General features: G+C 43.1%; 2 protein-coding genes and 1 long non-coding RNA gene across 13 annotated transcripts in view; 2 read left to right on the top strand and 1 right to left on the bottom strand.

Annotated features, from left to right (window-relative positions):
- Positions 1-7,826, top strand: part of ATXN7L1 (ataxin 7 like 1) — a 117,169-nt gene extending 109,343 nt beyond the window's left edge. For 9 of the 11 annotated variants that reach the window (XM_080391925.1, XM_080391921.1, XM_080391926.1 and 6 more), the window contains one exon: positions 2,509-7,826. In XM_080391925.1, the coding sequence (XP_080248051.1) occupies positions 2,509-2,550 (42 nt within the window). In that variant the 3' untranslated portion in view covers positions 2,551-7,826. Of the gene's footprint in view, positions 1-2,055 lie in introns of all 11 variants that reach the window. The other 2 variants (XR_013928887.1, XM_080391924.1) reach the window with 2 other exon arrangements.
- LOC308065740 lies at positions 6,536-13,843 on the bottom strand. Its single transcript, XR_013928897.1, has 2 exons — positions 9,123-13,843; positions 6,536-7,017 (listed from the first exon to the last, which is right to left on the bottom strand). It is a non-coding gene; the product is annotated as an uncharacterized lncRNA (long non-coding RNA).
- Positions 13,844-13,928: 85 nt separating this feature from the next.
- On the top strand, positions 13,929-15,702 carry EFCAB10 (EF-hand calcium binding domain 10). Its single transcript, XM_080392018.1, has 4 exons — positions 13,929-14,080; positions 14,268-14,432; positions 14,689-14,773; positions 15,297-15,702. Exons 1-4 carry the CDS (start codon positions 13,981-13,983, stop codon positions 15,331-15,333), a joined length of 387 nt encoding a protein of 128 aa, XP_080248144.1. The 5' UTR covers positions 13,929-13,980; the 3' UTR covers positions 15,334-15,702.
- Positions 15,703-15,713: the final 11 nt, after the last annotated feature.

The following is a 15,713-nucleotide window of genomic DNA, read 5'->3' as shown; positions in this document are numbered from 1 at the left end:
CTCAGCAAGGTGTAACAGCCACAAGCAAACAAAAAATTCAGAGGATTTTTCTGTACAACCAGTCAGTATTTTAGAATTCTGTTATGTATTCTGTGTAAATTATACAGAAGTAGTTATTTCAGATGGCTGTGTTGCTTAGTGTCTGCTGTGTAGACACAGCAAAAAAAAAAGTAATGATTGTAGTAATGATAACTCACAACTGTATCCCCATTAAAAATATTCTGAATCACTCACATCTTGAGATGAACTGCCAAACAGTAATTTTTTTTTCTCGTGGCGCTGAATGCAATGCAGTATATGTAGGGAAGAACTACTCTGAAGGGAATAAAGTGGAAAGTTTCTTCATACCTCTAGGGACTGGCATTTTCCTGTGTGAGACGCTGTCATCCAGCTGCCAGTAACAAACATGGGCTAAAGCTGTTCTGAAGTGCAAGACTTTTTGCTTTAACCTCCTGCGCCTGTGTTAGTATAAAATACACACTACTCAAGGGACAGAGCTTGTTAGGATCTGTTGCCTAGATCCCATGGGGAAAACCTAACAGTACAAAGCGCTGATTTTGTGGCAGCCTTATGTAAACAGAGGCTATTGCTGAGCTTTTCAGCTGCTTGTTCCCAAAGTTTTTATCAAAAGTAGAAGTGTTTGTTTTAAGCCCCACAAACTCTTTATTGTTAAAAATATGTTTCTGTTAGTTTGGTAGTTGAATAGAGAGCCCAGAATACAAATACAAAAGAAAACTGAAATAAAAACTTTTTTAAAAACTCTTAACACAGAATTTTAGTATTTGGAACCATGAATAATGATTACCTATCTAATAGATGTTTGTCACTGTCAAAATAATTCTGAGCTGCTTTGTTGACAGCTTTCATCTCCAGTCTAGCAACTTGAATAGTCTCTAAAGAAGTTTTAGTCTTAAACTGTGCTATAATATTTCTTTATGAAGGTGTTATTAATCAGGTAACAATAAGTGGATCTGCAAATATATGCTGTGTCAGTAAAGCTACTACTGGGGGAGGCTGAGCTCTCTTGTTCTTAATGTTAGTGGTGTTATAACCGTGATAATCAGGGAGTCCAGGCAAAACCAGGTCTGTAGGCAGAGACAATCTCAGCTGTATTCTGGGGTTTATAGTTGGAAAAATCAGGCAAGTTTTCATGAATACAAGTCAGGACAACAGACTTTTAACAATGCAGTTTGAAGCAGAATTGCAGCCATCAGGCTAAATGTGCATGTGGAGCAGTTACTGATGGCCTCCGCCGTGCTACCCGGCCAGGCAACCCGTCGGGGTCGTCTGCTGGCGCAGAGAAGTTGTTAGAAGGGGGTGGTCGTCTCTCAAGAGAAGGGAGAAAGGTCCTGAACTGCACACGGGGCTGAGTGACTGGGTGAGAGGGCGTTTGGGAAGCGTGCTAGGCTGAAAACCCAGTCTGGTGGGAACCTGGGCTCACCTGTGTGCAGCCCTCCGGAGGCGGCGAGCTGCCTGCTCACCCTCGGAAGGTGGCCACTCGGAGCTGAGGGGACACGCAGCAGTGCCGTGACAGCCACCTGCCACTGGGAAACGGGCGTTTCTCATTATGGACTTGGGAGATAAAGGTGCGCTGTGGCGGTTTGGATGTCACACAAGTAGCTGCTTTCGGTCACCCCTACATTTGGGGAAGTACACTGCAGTGCTGGGCGCTCCCCTGGGCGCCCGCCCCACCGCCAGCACCACTGCCGGGCCTGGCCGTTCCCTCCCAGCGCGTTCAACTCAAGTCAGGGTAAACTCGGACAAATCATTCTCAATTCATGTTTCATTTGAATGCCGCTGCATCTATTTGAGACCTGAAGGGGGGCTTGTATACATAAAAGCATGCCTGTTTTTCCAACTGTTGTAGCTTTAATAAAAAATACATCGCTTTTCTTTACAAAACCTACATGTTTGTTAACAAACATTAATGGAATCGTAGTTTTACAGTCAGATTATTTGTGCCTGTTAATGCAAATGATGTATTAAAAGTTTGTTTTCTCCAGATTTTATCCTTGTTCTAGGTTTATAACTAATCAAGTGTTTTTGTCTTCATAGTGCTTTTAGGTGCCTGAATGTGTTAACACTTCAAGACCTCAGTATGCGGTGGTTTTTAAATACTGAGTAACTAGATCATTTTATTAAGGGAAGGTGACAACGTGTATGCTGTGTGGGGATTCCTTGTGCATGAAAACATGCTGTGTAGAGGAAAAGATTCTTCAGAGTTGTCGTCTAATTGCTGCTCCTTGTTTGTAATGATACCCCAAGTTAATGAACATAAGATTCACCAAAGCTTACTAAAATCAGACGGTCCCAAAAGGAAGTACGATGTTTATTGAAAGCAGTTCCTTCTCTTAAAGGTCTAATGTAATCAGTAAACAGGGAGGGAATTTAGTTCAGGGACTTGAAATACAGTCTGGCTTTGAGTTCTGTCAGATGCAGATGTTATTAAACTATTATATACTGAAAGACATTTTGTGATTTTGAACCTGGCTCTGGTTTCTCTTTTAGAAGACATCAAACCGGACTGGTAGAATAAGGACTCTTCCATAACAAGGAAAAGGAACCAGCCTATAATCTCTAGCTCTCAGCAGCCCTACTCCACAGGGTTTTTCTTTTCTATGTCCTGCAGATGGATTTAACCTTTTATGAATTTGTGGTTTTAACCAGAATTAAATTTACAGAAAACTGTAATAGTGATTTGTTTAGTTTTTCACTTGTATTTGCCACTGATCTGTGTGTTCTGCTTGGTTATGTTTCATGCCTTTTTAAAGCTGTTAGCGTTGCAATGCTCCCTTTGTTTCCTTACCAGAACACAGCGGACATTCCAAAAAAAAAAATAATAAAAAAAAGAATCCAGATCATGATTTGAATTTATTTCAAGGATCTCCAAATTTTTTCATTAACTAAAAATTACAGTAATTCTGTGTTTAAGCTTGTCCTATGGATAAAAATTGAGTGCATTTCTTAGTAACTTGCAAACAGCTGGGGCACTGCAACTTTAGGGACTAATCCTGACTGGTGCTCTGTACCTACAGCATTTAATAATTTCAGTGGGAATTCTGAGTGTTCAGCCTTTTCCAGGATCAGGCTCTTAAGAAATCTATACTTCAATCAATGCATAGAGGATTTTTGCACCAAACTGTAATTAATGTTATCACGGGCTCAACGTGTAAAATCCCCGTATCTTGGTGGATTTCTAGACCCTTAAGATCATAGCACTTGATAACTCCAGAAAGCAGTTTGGGTTTGCAAGGACAGGAGTTGAGCAGATTGGCTTGCATTAATAGAATTGCACTGACAGTGTTTCTTATAGGATTACTGAATAATTTTTTAAATAAAATATAGATTTTATAATCAGGAAGCCAATACTAGGTACTGGAACAGTAGTACAGAGGAGTTAATTTTTATTTCTACAGTGTTAAAAGTGCACTTATATGCTGGTTTATTTACATCTTGGGGAAAGGCGAGAGACTGCAAATAGGGAGATTATTACTACTTTCTTTTTTAAAAAAAGAAGGCTTAAGGCAAATTTTAAGACTAAAAATGTTTAAGCAATTATAAACAAGGCTAGACCCTTTGAAAAAAGTTTAGAAATATTCTTAAAATAAATTTTTATAGTGTTAATTTTGTAATAATTTATGTTTTGCTATACTTCAGAGCTAACTGACCGGTATAGTTTCAGAAACAGTATGAAACTTAGGAAAGTTTAAGCAATGTTTATATTTTTAAAATGTTCTTTGAATTATGTTTTTATTGTACATTTCTTCAGACTGAAAAATGTGTACATATCTTTGTTATTTTTGCACAATTTTTGTCTTGTTCAGTTTTAGGAGCAGTACTATGATTTTTTTAATTTATTTTGAGTTATGAAACTGCAGGAGTTTAAAAATCTCAGTAACAAAGTCATCCTCTGTAATCAATGAACTGCTATTTCTAGTTGTTGAGGGAAAACAGTGGTTGTGAGATTCAGTGGTTGCTTCTGAGAAATACTGCTAATCAATGACTGAAGGAGCAATTTTGTAGTTTTAGGAAGCTTTAGCTCTTTCCATGCATCTTTTAATTGGAAAGCTGGAATATGGAGCCTGTCCTTTGAATGCTGCTTAAATTTTTTTTTCAACTGGCTTACACCTGACAGCATTTCAGGAAAGTTAAGCATGAAGTAAAATCCCACAGTGTTCTTTCATCATCAAAGAATCATTATTTAATTATATGTATCAAAAATTTCAGCCTGAAAAGTGAAATGGAAGTAGACATTTGAAAAAAAATGGATACAAACTGGACCAGCCTATAATGCATTATTAGTGTAGCATTCACTCAGTAGTTCTTTTTCTTCCCCATTTGCCTGAAAATCTTGTGATTTGTTTCCAGCAATAGAGGCTCAGAAGCTTTGGTTGTTCCACATACGCAATGCATAGGCCCGTCAGCCATAAAAAGCGACTTGGATAACTTGTATGCCTTCTTTTGTATTGATGTAACAATTGTAAATAGTGCTGATCGACCTTTGTAGAGAATAGTTTATACAGCATATTCTATTATTGCTGATTCTCAGTGAACTATTGTTTTAAAAAAAAGAAGAAAAAAAGAAATTTTTCTATTTACACCTTATATTTTGTTATGCTGTTGACCCATGGCACTTTAACAAAACTCTGTGGGTTTTGCATAGCTGGTCAGTCATGGGATATATTAAATAACTGTTGTTGCACAGAAATGAATTTGCACCTGCTATATTGTGCTTTCCTACTACAGATTTTAGAACCTTTTCCAGAAGACTTTTGAAGAAAGCATGTCCAATCATTCTAAGAAAAAAAAAATGCCATACTTGTACAGCCAATTTCTTTTCTACAATCCATATTTTGTAACACTAAGTATTTTCATTCTTTGTCCTGCACCTTTATGTATTAGCAGTATCAGATAGAATTCATTCCATGCTTGTGATAATTGTAAGCAGAATAAATGTCTAAAGTAGGTGTAAATAGTAAATTCTATGGCTTACAGTTTAAAAAAGGAAAAACAGAACAAACACGTATCTGATTGATACTGCCATGGTTCAACACCAGGCCTGGAGATATTCTCTAGTGAGCGATTGTATTTTTTGGTTTTTTTGCTTTATTATTATTTTTTTTTTGTAACATGGCTTTGTAAATAAAATAATTTATATGTTTGTAAGAAACAGATGGGGTTTGTCATTATTTATCTTTGCAAAGCACAAGTGGTGTGTATTGCAAGACTGCCCTTTTTCTTCCCAGAGGCTGAAACGCACGGTGTGGACAGCCAGCACTGAGAATTCGACCAGTAGTTTGAAAGACCTGCCCAGCTCTCTGTACAGGGCTGAACTTCTCTGGGATTATTTCTGGCACTCATGTCTGAAGTATTTCTCTATTTACGTGTCAGGACACGTGTGACAATCAGCTACTGAGGTTTTTGCATCGATAAATCCTTTTTAAATTTCTTTGCTTAGCTGAATGCATTTTCTCATTCCTTATCAGTGTAAGAATTAACTTTGTTACAGCTGCTCGATTTACGAATTCTCACTTCAATAAGCAGTACAAATTTATAACCAGTCTTTTTATCACTGTTAATACTAAAAATGCAACTTTTATCTAGGCATTAAGATTCTTGTTGTGTGTAAAGCGTGTTCCAATTACAGATCAAATGAGACTTAAATTGTTCATTTGGCTTGTCAGCTCTGCAGAGAGGATGGCAGTTTTTTCTCTCTCAGCAAACCTCTTCTGCAAATCTGAGGAAGATGTACTTTTTTTTGCTCCTTTTATGAAGTATCTGGAAACTTAGTCTTGGAGATACTGTAGGGAGGATGCTTACAATTACGGTATAATCTTTTTTAAAAACAAGGCATTTGGACTGCAAATTGCATTTTTCTATGCACACACTCAGAACTGGCAGAGGATATAAAAAGCAGGCCTGTGTTAAGGAAACGGTAATCGAAGGATGAAAATTTTACCTTCTGGGTAAACAACTTTGATGTCTTGCATGTTCCGATACCTGCCGCAGAAGCTACAGTTTAACTTCCTCTTTACTGTCCAATTCATGCCTTGGTCTCAGCTGCTAATATGTTGAAACCTTTGTTTATTTTAATCTTGAGTTTGTCTTTTCTAGTATAGAAAACCTGAATGTCATGAAGTAACAGTAGACACTGAAGTTTGATCTGATAGAATGGTCACCATGTATGGCCAAAGAGTGACATTGTGTTTGTAGGATGCTTTGCTATTTCTAGCAGGCATTTAGAAATCAAAGATACAGCCAAGAAAATGCAATATTGCAGCCATGAGTTATTAGTTGCTTGCCATCATTGCCCGTGGCCAGCAAAGGCCAAAGACCAGTGAATTTGTTTTCCAGATGTGAATCTGAGTAATTTTTTAGGACTTGCGTGTTGATTAGAATGATGTACAAGCTGTTCTCTATTTGGAGTTGGGTTTCCCCATCCTTTTTTTGGTTATACAACAAGTATTTTGCTTGTAGAGCACTCTTGCTTGTATTATCTAGCATGATCTTAATTACCACTAGTTTCAGAGGGAAGTAGATCACACTGTAACTTTTTATTTATTTCACTCCAGTTTTTATGCTTGTTTTTACCACAGAACTATTCATTTTAAAAGAAAGTCATTGCTGTTGCAACCAGTATCTGTCTTACTCTTCCAAATCTGTCAGGATTCACAACTGGAAGAAATGCCAAATAGTGATTCCAGAAATATTTGGAGGAGATTCATACAACAGATTCAGACTTCAGAACACCAGAATATTTATTTCATGCAGATTTTTATGCTGTTCTGCTCCTGGAGTACCTCTTGAAAGCTACTACTCAAAACGAGTACTTTTAAAACATACTTTCCCACGTAGCAGAAAGGTAAAGCTGGTAATTAAGCAGCGGGTCCCTGTCCGCTCTTCAGCTGGAGGATCCATGGTGGATGGTATGCGTACTCCTGTTCTCGTTTTGTAACGCATCACAAATGACATGGGTTGGATTCTGTTGGGGGGGTGGGCACGGTGTTTATGGCTGACCTGCGGAAATATTTAGATCTAGTCTGTGATCTGCCCTCCTACGGAAGGGAGAAGGGAAGCTTCCCCAGTTTAGGGGAACCTTGCCAGAAGTAACGGTCAGGATCCAGGAGAACTTGATTTGAGGGGAGGGACACCAGTGAGGGTTCAAGATGGTGCACAACATTCAGCTGCCCCTTTGCAGATTTCCCAAACCTGAAAGATTTAGCGCTGCAATTGAATCTGGATTTGGTTGACTTGGAGCAGTTACTAACATGGTTGATGTGACACCACAAGAGACTGGTTTTTCAGAAAAGATGCCTGGCATGAACAAACTGTATTTACAGAGGGCGACAGACGTAGAGGCCCGTTGGGGTAGATACAATGCAGGGGCCTGATGAACTCATGAGTACAACCCTGTGAGTCCTGTGTCTGTCAGCTGATTTCCAGCCTGGCCCATGCTGAGGCAGAGGAGGAAATGTTGACCAGAGTAAGCATCGCTGCAGAAGAGAAAAGACATCACCCCCTCCCAGTGGCAAATTTACTCGGTGTTGATTTGGAGAGCTGTGTCACGGGTGAGTACACAGGTCACTGGGAAAGGATTGCTTGGGCTCCAACTTGTAGCCTTTCCCACCACAGATTCAGAATATATAGGCTTGTCACCTTAGTTCTGAAGATATTCTCAACAGCCTATGCAAGAAACTTTCCCTTCTGGTCAGCTCTAGTCTTAAATTGCAACTACTTGCCTTTTTCTTTAGTTTTATTTTGATGCATAATCAATTGGAGTTTTGTGGTGTGTTTTTGGAGGGTTTTGTTTGGCTGTTGTTTTTTTTTTTTATAAAAAAAATCTTGAGTTACTCCTTCCTTGTTAATTCTCTTCAAGGATTTGTATCTGAAACACATAGCCTGAACAGTAATACCAACACACTGGGCTCGCTGCTTCGTTATCGGTGGAGGCACCACAGTGCAGAAAGCTGGTTTTCCCTTGTGTTATTTTGCAGTGTTTCTAAGGCCTACACAGCTTCATGTCCTGAGTGTGGATGCTTCCAAAAAAAAAAAAAGGAAAAAAAAAAAAAAGGGAAACACACACACACCTCCCCCCCCCCCCCCCCCCCAGTCATTTAAAGGGAAATGGTCCATTTGTGCTCCTTCAACTAGAATAAGCCAAGTGCATGTTTGCTCCTGGAGCACATAATGGACTCTGTGTCAGGCCTTTCACTTGTAACAGATGCTTGTCTGATGCCTCTTCTGCTTTGCCCCCAGCATATTACAGGGCCACACTCCCTGACCCAAACTCCTTTCATCTGCAGTTAAATACCAATGAAGCCTGAAAGATACCAGCTTCTCCATCTCGAGCTTCTGTCCAGACTGGCCTTCAAAATGCCTTAGGAGGTTGCCAAGAAAGGAAAAGGGAGAAAGAAACTGAAGCACAAAGCAAGTGGGTCAGCACTGTAATGAACCTCTGGCTCCAGTTCGCATGCCCTGACTTCAGGGGACATCGTGCCAATGCCCATGAGGGAGGTCACGAGTAGATCAGAGCCAGGCTCTGCACTGCTGCACAGTGGGAGGGTGAGAAGCAACGGACGTAAGTTGGTAGAAAAGTGGTTCAGACTGGATGCAAGGGAAAACCTGCCTGCCACGGAGACAGGCAAGCGTTAGAACAAGTCGTTTAGAGAGACGGGTGCAAGCCCCAGCTTTTGAGGTTTTATTTTAAACCCAAACTGGATAAAGCTCTAAGCAACCTGGTCTGACCTCAGAGCTGACCCTGCTTTGAGCAGGAGGCTGGACTACAGACCTCCTGTCCTATGACCCAAATGTGAAGAAAGCAACAATGATGATCTAACTCCTCTTTCAAGGACTCATCTTGTAGGGTCATTTTCTCAGAAACACTCCCTAGGGCCTTCTCGGGTGTTTTCCTAATGCCAAACCCCCTTCATTGCTTGGTCTTTATGTTATTCATTAACCAGTTTTTTTGGTAGCTGTAATTCCCACTCAGAGCTCATGTCACCCAAGACCTTATCACTGGCTTTTCTCACTCCACCGTGTCTTTCCTAGATACATATTTTACTGGATTTTTTTTTCCAAAGCTGTCCTTGAGATATAGCACAGTTTACTTTGAATACACTTACCTGCTTTGTTTCTAAAACTGCATAGGATGAGGCAGAGAAACTACTGTCCACCTTAAGTCTTGTATTTTTACGTTCATAGAACCAAGCACTTAATTAACGTTCTCCAAGAATGTTAATCTTTTCTTCAGAGGAATCATGACCGTCTAAGGATGGCTAACATGTAACGAACTAGATGGCATTATTTTCTAAACCTACTGTCCCCAGTGATCAGCACATCCTCTATTACAGCACACGCAGTACTGCAGCTTATACGAAGAGCACATCTATTCTTGACACCTATGGGAAAACCACCTACATTGGCATTAACCTTCATCAAATATTGATGCCTTCAGAAGCGCTGGATTTGGTAGAGCACTGCTGACATCGGTAAGTCCTCCAAGACCTCTTCCTGGTAACTGTGCTTTTATAGGGTACTGACTAAAGTGACTAGTGTTAGAACAGACATGCGGACTTACAGTCAAATACAGGAAAAGACAAAGGTTGCTCATCAGTAACGTGAGTCTTTGGAGACACATAACCCACACGTAGTTTTGCTTCCTAACTGCATGCCCAGCCTTTCTGTTGTTTAAAATGTCTCTTTTGGGACTGGGGCAGGGGGTCAGAGAAACTAAGACAATGGAGATGGATCTCTGATCTCCACCACCCTGTGTAGTGTGAACTCGCTTTACAGATACTGCTAGAATAAAAGCATCTGTGGTCTTCAGAGCTATGGGCTCAGAGCCACACTTAAACAGACAAATACAGTATGCATCTCAAAGAATGACGGCTTCAGCAGTATAACTTCTTTTTTCCCTTTGCCTTTAGCAAGAGTCCCACTGTAGTTCTAGGAAATCAGTTTCTTGGGTTTTCAGCCAACTGGGTAGCGGCCAGTTCTGTAAAAAAGCAAAATCTCCTGATATTAAACTAGTCTTTTTGAGACCTATTTTTACTTCTTTTTGACTTGGAAACAGTAACTGGAAGTATTTTTCTAATTCCCGATATTTAATTTTTCCCAGTATATGATTTCTGATGGCAGGTTCAGTCTGTATTTTGCAGTTGACTAAAAAAAAAAACCAAACACCATTATTCACAGCTTAGCCTTACAACTGCAGGCTCTTGTTCTTGTGGAGGGGAGTGGGGTGGCAATGTGGTGGATGCACGCCTGATCCAGGCTATTCTGTAGGACATCAAGGACAATTTCTTGACAGAAGAGCTCAACAAGCTGAGCTGGGCTATGCTAGACATGCTAGTCACACATAAGGAAGGGTTGGCTGGGAACACTGACATTGGTGGCAGCCTTGGCAGCGGTGACTACAAGACAGCAAACCTTAAGATTCTGAGGGAAGTGAAGAAGATAAATAGTTGAATTGCAGCCCTGGAGTTTAGGAGGGCAGGCTTTGACTTCTGCAGGCATTTTGTTGGCAGAATCCCACACAATACTGCCCTGAAGGGCCCAGGGGTGCTAGCTGAAGCACAGGAACAGTCCACTCTGATACGCAGGAGGTTGAGCAAACATGGGAGAAGCCCAGGATGGCTGAATGAGGAACTCCTGACTGAAATAAAACCCAAAAGGTGAGTATACAGACTGTGGAAGCAGGGGTGGGCTGCCCTGGAGGAATAAAGAAATGCTGCCTAGGCATGAAACAGAACTGGGAAAGCCAAAGCTCAGCTGCAGTTGGAATTAGGGAGGGATGTGAAGGACGCTTTTTGTACATTAACATGGAAGGAAGACTAAGTAAAACATGGGCCCCACTATGTGGGGCAGGTAACCTAGTGACAAAGGACATGGAAATGACCAAGGTATATTTGGTGCTGCCTTTGCTTCAGGTTTTAACTAGAGACGTCTGCACTCTGATCTTTGGGCAGAGTCCAGGGAGTGGGGAGTGAGGTACTACCCACATAAGAGGAAGCCTGAGTTCGGGAGTACTTACCTTGGATCCATACCAGGCTATGGGAAAAGCTGGGCTCGATTCAAGGGTGCAGGCTGGTATCATTAAGAGGCTGCTATCATCCTTGAAAAATCACGGTGAGCAGGGTACAGGGCTTCTAAGGACTGGAAAAAGGCAAATGTGATGCCCAGTTTCAAGAAAGACCCAGGGAACTACAGGCTGCTCAGCCCAGCCTCAATCCCTGGTAGATTACGGAACAAACTTTCCTAGAAGCCATGTCCAGGCAACATGAATTTCCCAAGGAGAAGCTACACTGAGCAGCCTGCTTGCCTTCTGTGGTGACACGGCTGCCTGCCGGTACTGAGCAGAGAGCAGTGAATGGTGTTTCCTTTGACCTTAGCAAGGCTTTTGGCACGGTGTGCTTTTGTGTATTCTTACAAGGATTCAAGGCACGGACTGTGAGGTGGGTGGAAAATCAGCTCTACAGCAGGACTCACAAGGGCTGAGGTTAGCCACTTGAAGTCTGGTTGGTTGGCTGTTACTAGTGTCGTACCTCAGGGGTGACCGCTGAGCTAAATAATGCTGAAGGATTTCATTACCATCCTGAAAGTTGGGATGGGTTGCAGATTCATGGATAACGACAGATTGTGGGGTAGGGAGGTGACTGATACAGGGCAGGGCTGCCCTTCAGAGGGAGCTCAGCAGGCTAGAAACAGCCCGACAGGAACCTCATTAGGTTCATCAGTGACAACTGCAGAGCCCTACACCTAGGAAGGAGGTTTAACCCCATGTCATCGAACAAGCCGGGTGCTGACTGGCAAGAAACCCACTTAGCAGGAAAAAGGGCCCGTGGGCAAGCTGAGCAGGAGCCAGTAAGGGGCCTGGCGGTGCTGAAAGCTAACGACGGCCTGAGCTGCCGCAGTAAGGATGTAGGCAGCAGTCAGGGAACTGACTGTCACCCCCTGTTTTGGCACTTGTGAGACCACATTTGCAGAACCGTGTCCAGTCTGGGGCCCACTATACACTATACAAGCAGCAGCACATATATTCAAGTGAGGCCAGTGGAGCGTTGCCAAGACGATCGGTAGCTAAAGCATATGATGTGTAAGCATATGCTAAAAAAAAAAGGTTTGTTCAGTTTTAAGACAAGAAGATTAAGGAGGGGAGAGGGGTCCGAGTGCTGTCATCAGCAACAAGATGGGTGATTGCAGAAAAGGAAATTTATTCAAGAAAATAAACTGTGCCTGCTTAACAGTGAAATAGAATTTAAAAAAATATTTTGAGTTGTAAATGAAATTAGGGTTTGCTGGCTTAGTGATTCTTTTGAACCATTCCTTAGAGAAACACACTTCAATCTGTAGTTCCTGTGTTTATTCTTAAAATTTCAGCCTTCGACATATGTATTTCATACTGATTATCTTTGTTGACTCCTAAAGGAGACACTTCATTTGCCAAATGCTGTTTTCCTTCTCCCAAACACTGATTTACCTGCCTTTCTCTCCAGTCTTTCATTTGCTCCTTCCTTCCCTGTCAATCTCCCTATCCTTAGATTCTCATTTTCACAAAAACATTTGCCATGTCTCTCTTTCTCCTCTGCTGACCAGCTCAGTCTCCTTTTTTGTATTTCTCCGCACTTCAGTCTACACTTTCTCCCATCACTTTTTAGCAAAAAACTTTGCTAGTGCTTTGCAAACTCCATTGAAAGGTGTAGAAAAGCCAAATGCAGGAATGGATTCAGCAACCATGAATTTTATTCCCTAGGAAAAGAAAGTTTCTGTTGCTGCTGGTAGCTGTTGAGGGAGGTAACTGTTATGAACCTACAGCTCCTCTAGCCCCAGTTAAGAGTTGAAGCAGGTAGCATAACCATTTTAAAATAGTGAAGAATACAGAACAGAGCATGGCTGTACAATCTCTGCAGTTTTGGATGCTGCTTTTCTCCCACTCTTTCTCTAAGGAAAAAGAAGGTGAATTCTATTAATGTCTTGCGACATTTTAGTTTTGGCAAATAGTTAAGTATATATAGTGATCGACTTTCACAGGAATACTATTTTTCTTTACTATATGCTCAATTATCATTATCTATTTTTATTTGATGGCAGATGGTTATGTCTGTAGATTTGCTTGTATTTTCTTTTTTTCTTTAGTGGGACGCTTCATTATCTTTCTCCTACTCACATTGGGTAGTACCATAAAAAGGTTCTTTGGTGTCTCTTCTCCGTTGGCACAGGCAATGCTGCAAGCCTCAATAACGATTTAAAAATGTAACCTTTCTTACTCGGAGTTGCTCATCACCGATTTTTGCTTACCCTGGAAGTGCTGAGCACACACCATCACGTCCCACTAGGTGGCATCTGGACATTTTGCTATCCTCTCGCATTTAGTAGGAATAACCAAGACCCTCTTTTTAGTAAGGGAGTCCGGGTGGCAGACGATGTACGGCAAAGGCAGCAATGCCGGCTGCTTCAGTGCACATGGGAAGCAATGTGGCGGGCATCGAGCAGCCTTGCGCGAACGTTAAGAACCATCGCGTGTAACTTGCTTTCCCCACGAATTAATGCAACTGCGGTGCAAAACTCGGCCGGCAGTGATGATTTTCCTGTTCTAGTGCTAACGTGATGACGTCCGGGCAAGTTAATTTTTGCTTCCTACTTTCTACCCACCGAGGTAACCCAGGTACCGCGCCTCACGCCCCGAGCTGCCCGAGGGAGCGCCCCGGAGCCCCGGCCAGCGGCCGCTGTCCCTCCCGCCGCCCAGCCCCCACGTCCCTTTGCCCGCTGCATTTTCTTCCTTGAGGGCTTCCCCCTCCTCCGCCAGCTCCTCCTCGCACGGGCAGCGCCCACTCCCGCCCCTCCCGCGCCCCTCCGGCTCCCCGCGCCCGTCCCGCCGGGCTCACCTCAGACAGCTCCCGGCGGGGCGGCGACGCCTGACGGCCGGCGCGCGGCGGGGCGGGGCGGGGCGGGGCGGGGCGCGCGGTCTCCCAGCAGCGCGGGATGGCGGCGGGCGAGCAGCAGGGCCGCGAGTACCTGCGGCGCCACCGGATCCCGGAGCTGCTGCAGCGCCTCGGCGCGCTGCTGCTCTACCACCGCCCCGGTGCGGCGCCGCGGGCCGGGCCGGGCCGGGCAGGGCAGGGCGGGACGCCCCGTCGCGGCCTGGGCAGGTTTAGAGCCCGGCCGCTCGGCGCGGGAAGCGGGGTGGCCAGGCGTGGGGGAGGGGATCCCGCGCCCCTCGGGCGCCAGCTGAGGCCCCGTGTCCGTGGGTGACTGTGCCTTCGTTGCAGAACGGCCGCGCGAGTTCCTGATCCAGGCGCTGGAGAGGGTGAAGGCGGCGGAGCGGGCCGAGGGGGAGTACCCTTACCTCATGGACGAGGCCAACCTGGCCGCCATGTTCAGCCTGCTGGATGTGGTGGGCCAAGGCTGCATAAGGCCGGCACAGTACAGAGAAGGTGGGTCTCCCCTGGGCAGCGGGTCATACGAAAAGGGTTTGTAATTGGTTTGCGCAGTTATTAAAATAGTTTCAAAGCCATGCATATGTATACTTCATAAAAGTATCCATACATCTGCTGCTGCGCAGCTTGGAAAATTGGAAAAGTTACATGTTTTTCAGTTGCATGTGTTTACCTTTTAGTCTGTCTAAGCCACTTTGATGTTAAATCAATGTTTCAAAGACTTGCATAGGAAATCCTCTTCCCTTAACTTCAGCTCTTAAAACTTTGGGACTTAGCACTGATGGTCTGCAGTTTGGCGATGACGTGACTATCACACTGGACGTATTCAAGGAGGAAGTGTAAGTCTAATTGAGAGGGAAGCTTTGGGTGGGGGGATGTGCACAGGAGATATTTCACTGAGATTTATTTTTTTATTATTTATAAAACTACATAATTCAAGGACTTGCTGACTTAAGCTTAACCCCTTTACTTTGCACTGCAAGATTTAACAAGGTCCGTTACTGCCCGACCTTGCTTGGCTTGCTGTAGCCTGAGCCAAACTCGGCATTTACCTCCACCACCTCACTTTCAGGGTCCGCTCAAAGCAGAGCGCCCAGGTTACCGACCCCTCCGGTCAGACAGAGTCATCAGGTAGCCCAGGGGTTCCAGTACTCATCTAGAAACACGGAATACTGGAGCAGTGCTGTCTCTTTGCCAGAGGTAGTACCACAGCTGTAGATTAATCTAGCTCACTTACAACTTCTCATGGCCAAGGTATATAGGTGCTACAACCAGTTTTTTGGTAACTGTTGCTAACACTGAAAGGTAAAGAACTAATTACCCTCATTATCTAACTAGAAATATATTTTTTTTTTGTCTTAGGAAGAAAAAAATGCTGGAAAGCTGGACTGTGTATTAGTTTGAGCAGTGGTCTGCTATATATAGGTGAAAAACAGGCATCTTGCTCAATTCTTGTTCGTCAGCTGTGGGTAACTGATTTTAAGCAGCCCTCTCTTTTTCTCATTTCCCCACATCCCGTCATTTGAGCAATCAGCTGAAAAGGACAAATGAAAGAACTTGGTCATGTTCACCAGGCACTGGAGGTGTATCTTTTAAGAATTGTTTTTCTGAATATTATTAGATTGGGGGGTGTGTGTGTGTAATACAGATCTCTTTTTGCAGAACTAAAGTAGTGTTTTAGAATTTCCTCCTTTAGTTAGTATCCTACAGTAAGGGGTTGTTACTTGTTAGCCTGTTACTATTGAATAAATTTAAGAGTTGAACTATTTCTGAAGCTGT

The sequence above is a fragment of the Falco punctatus genome (genome assembly GCF_963210335.1).
Source record: "Falco punctatus genome assembly, chromosome: 6".
NCBI lineage: Eukaryota > Metazoa > Chordata > Aves > Falconiformes > Falconidae > Falco > Falco punctatus.
The sequence above is the reverse complement of the archived record's forward strand: the minus strand, read 5'-3'. Positions and strand labels throughout refer to the sequence as shown.

Excerpts from the sequence above, each read along its gene's own strand:
- EFCAB10 (XM_080392018.1), top strand. The coding sequence starts at position 13,981 with ATGGCGGCGGGCGAGCAGCAGGGCCGCGAGTACCTGCGGCGCCACCGG. Across the intron at positions 14,433-14,688 it reads GCCGGCACAGTACAGAGAAG|CTCTTAAAACTTTGGGACTT; the intron begins GTGGGTCTCCCC and ends CCTTAACTTCAG. Across the intron at positions 14,774-15,296 it reads GACGTATTCAAGGAGGAAGT|GAAGAAAAAAATGCTGGAAA; the intron begins GTAAGTCTAATT and ends TTTTTGTCTTAG.